The 2,401-nt window shown below is 24.5% G+C and overlaps 1 protein-coding gene across 1 annotated transcript, besides 1 other annotated feature; it reads left to right on the top strand.

Annotated features, from left to right (window-relative positions):
* Positions 1-565: 565 nt before the first annotated feature.
* Positions 566-1,302, top strand: EHI_163360 (uncharacterized protein; the record flags this gene model as incomplete). Its single annotated transcript, XM_646511.1, has 2 exons — positions 566-1,003; positions 1,078-1,302. 2 exons carry the CDS (start codon positions 566-568, stop codon positions 1,300-1,302), a joined length of 663 nt encoding a protein of 220 aa, XP_651603.1.
* A 1,020-nt stretch (positions 1,303-2,322) lies between these two features.
* Positions 2,323-2,401: a repeat region.

Consider the following 2,401-nt stretch of genomic DNA (forward strand, 5'->3'; position numbering starts at 1 on the left):
ATGAAGTGTTAGATTAGAACACACAACAAGAATAAATAATGAAAATAAATGAAATGGTACCATCTCATAAATTCAATAATTAACACCACATAAACAACAAAAATCAATAAATCACAACATGAAATAGAATAAATAAAAATTTAATTGATTTATAAATAATAAGAAAAAGAATGAATTTAACAAGAGATAATAAAAAAGAAAATAAAAAGAAAATAGGTAGAATAAATATAAATATAATGAAATACTAATATTAATTAATCATATAAGAATAATTAAATAAATGATGAATTTATTCTTAAAATAACAATGATTTGAACTTTGAATTGAAATTATCATTCATTTTATTCATTATTGTTGTTATTGTTTATGATTTATTTATTAAATTTAATGTTTATTTAATTTTGTTGATTAAATTACAAAAATGAATTGAATTTTAATTTAATATTTCATTTCATTCTATTTATTGTTGAAGTTCAAAATACAATAATACATCAATATAATGAAATGAAAAATGAGTGATTGAGTCATTATGAAGTAAAAAGAAAGTAAATGATAATAATAGAAAATGAAGAGAGGATTTAAAGGGAAAAACTTACATACATTTCATTCAATGTTTATATTTCTATTAATTATTGTAATTACTAATGCAACAGAAAGTATTGTAAATAAAGAAGAAAGAAATAGAGAAGTAATTCACACACATAAATATGCAAACCAACTTAAAAGAATCTACAATTTATATAAAACACATTTAAAAAGTGAGGAGCCAGAAAAGGTAACACCAAAAATACCACAACCAGCAAGTCCAAAAACTCCTGAAACAGCAGAACATTCAGTAGCACAAGTACCAAAAGAAAATTCAGTATCAACAGAAGGCAAACAATCAGTAGTTGGAAATACAGACGCATCACAAAAGGAACAAGCAACAGCAAGCACACCATCATCACAAGCAAAAGCAACTGAAGAAACACAACAGATACACAACCAACAGCAACACAACAAGGTGCAAACACACAACAAGCACAATCAGCAGGAGCTTCCCCAACAGAACAAACTTCAACAGATACAACAAACCAGCAACAAGCACAATCATCACCAGGAACAACAACAAATACACCAACAGGACAAGAACAACCAGCAGTCAAACCACAACAACTTGAAACAACAAACAATGACCCAAAACCACAACCATCACAAAATCCACAAAAAGAAACACAACCATCAAAACAAGAAGAACAAGGAGAAGAACATAAACCAGAAATAAAAGAACCAGAAAAAAAAGAAAGAACCAAAAGATACTGACCAAAAAGGTAGCAAAGATGAAAAACCACAACCACCAAAAAATAACGAGAATAATGAACCAAACAAAGAAGATGGAAAGAATAATCAACAAAAACCAGAAGATGGAAATAAAGTAACAGACAACAAAGCAACAAGTAGTTCTGACAGTTCATCAGAAAGCAAAACAGATGACAGTTTTGATAGTCATAAAAACCTTAATGGTACTTCATGTATATTTGTTATTCTTTCTGTTGTTGTCACGTTTTTATTCTTATAATTGATGACTTTTTTGATATTTTTATTTGAAAGAATATCAAACATTAATAGTTAACACCTTTATCATAATTGTTACGACGTTATTTAACGTTTCAATTTCCTATTTATTTTCACCATTTTCCATTATAAACCAAAATTATGATATGTTGTTATTACATCCTTCATGAATTATACCATCATCAATATACACAAATAATAAAACAAAATAATAAAATACAGGTTTCAGAAGAAACAATTGAAAATAAATCAACAAATTTGTAAAAAAAACAATAATAGAAATAAATGAATATAACACTTCAATATTAACAATGTTCATTTGAATTTTATTAACTTAACTCTAATATATTGTAAATTCAGTCAATTTATACATCTTTTTCATAAAAATGTCATTACATTTTAAAATAAACAATAAAACTATTTTTACAATTGAATTGAGTATTAATTTTTATTAAATGTCTTTGGTTTCTTCATATTCAAATTTTATTCTATTGGAGATTTTAAATACTACATGTTTAACTTTGTTATATTTATTATAAAAATTATTGCTGGATATTATTCGTACAAATTAATAAATTGAATAAACTACCAATACTTTTCATTATATTTTATTGAATTACTTTTTGTTTAAATACTATCTTTCTAATTTTTATAATTATTGTTTTGATTTCTTTTACTACTTTCTTTTTAATTTAATTCATTTCCATCAACTATTTTATATATTTCATTCTCTTCTTCTCATTAAACTCGTGTTTCTTTTCATCTTTTTTATTATTTCATCAGTTTCTTTTCTTTGAAAGTAGTAATTAATATTGATACATTTTCTACTTTCATTTCTTTTACTTTA

The sequence above is a fragment of the Entamoeba histolytica genome, genomic scaffold, assembly GCF_000208925.1.
Source record: "Entamoeba histolytica HM-1:IMSS scf_1104750518763 genomic scaffold, whole genome shotgun sequence".
NCBI lineage: Eukaryota > Evosea > Mastigamoebida > Endamoebidae > Entamoeba > Entamoeba histolytica.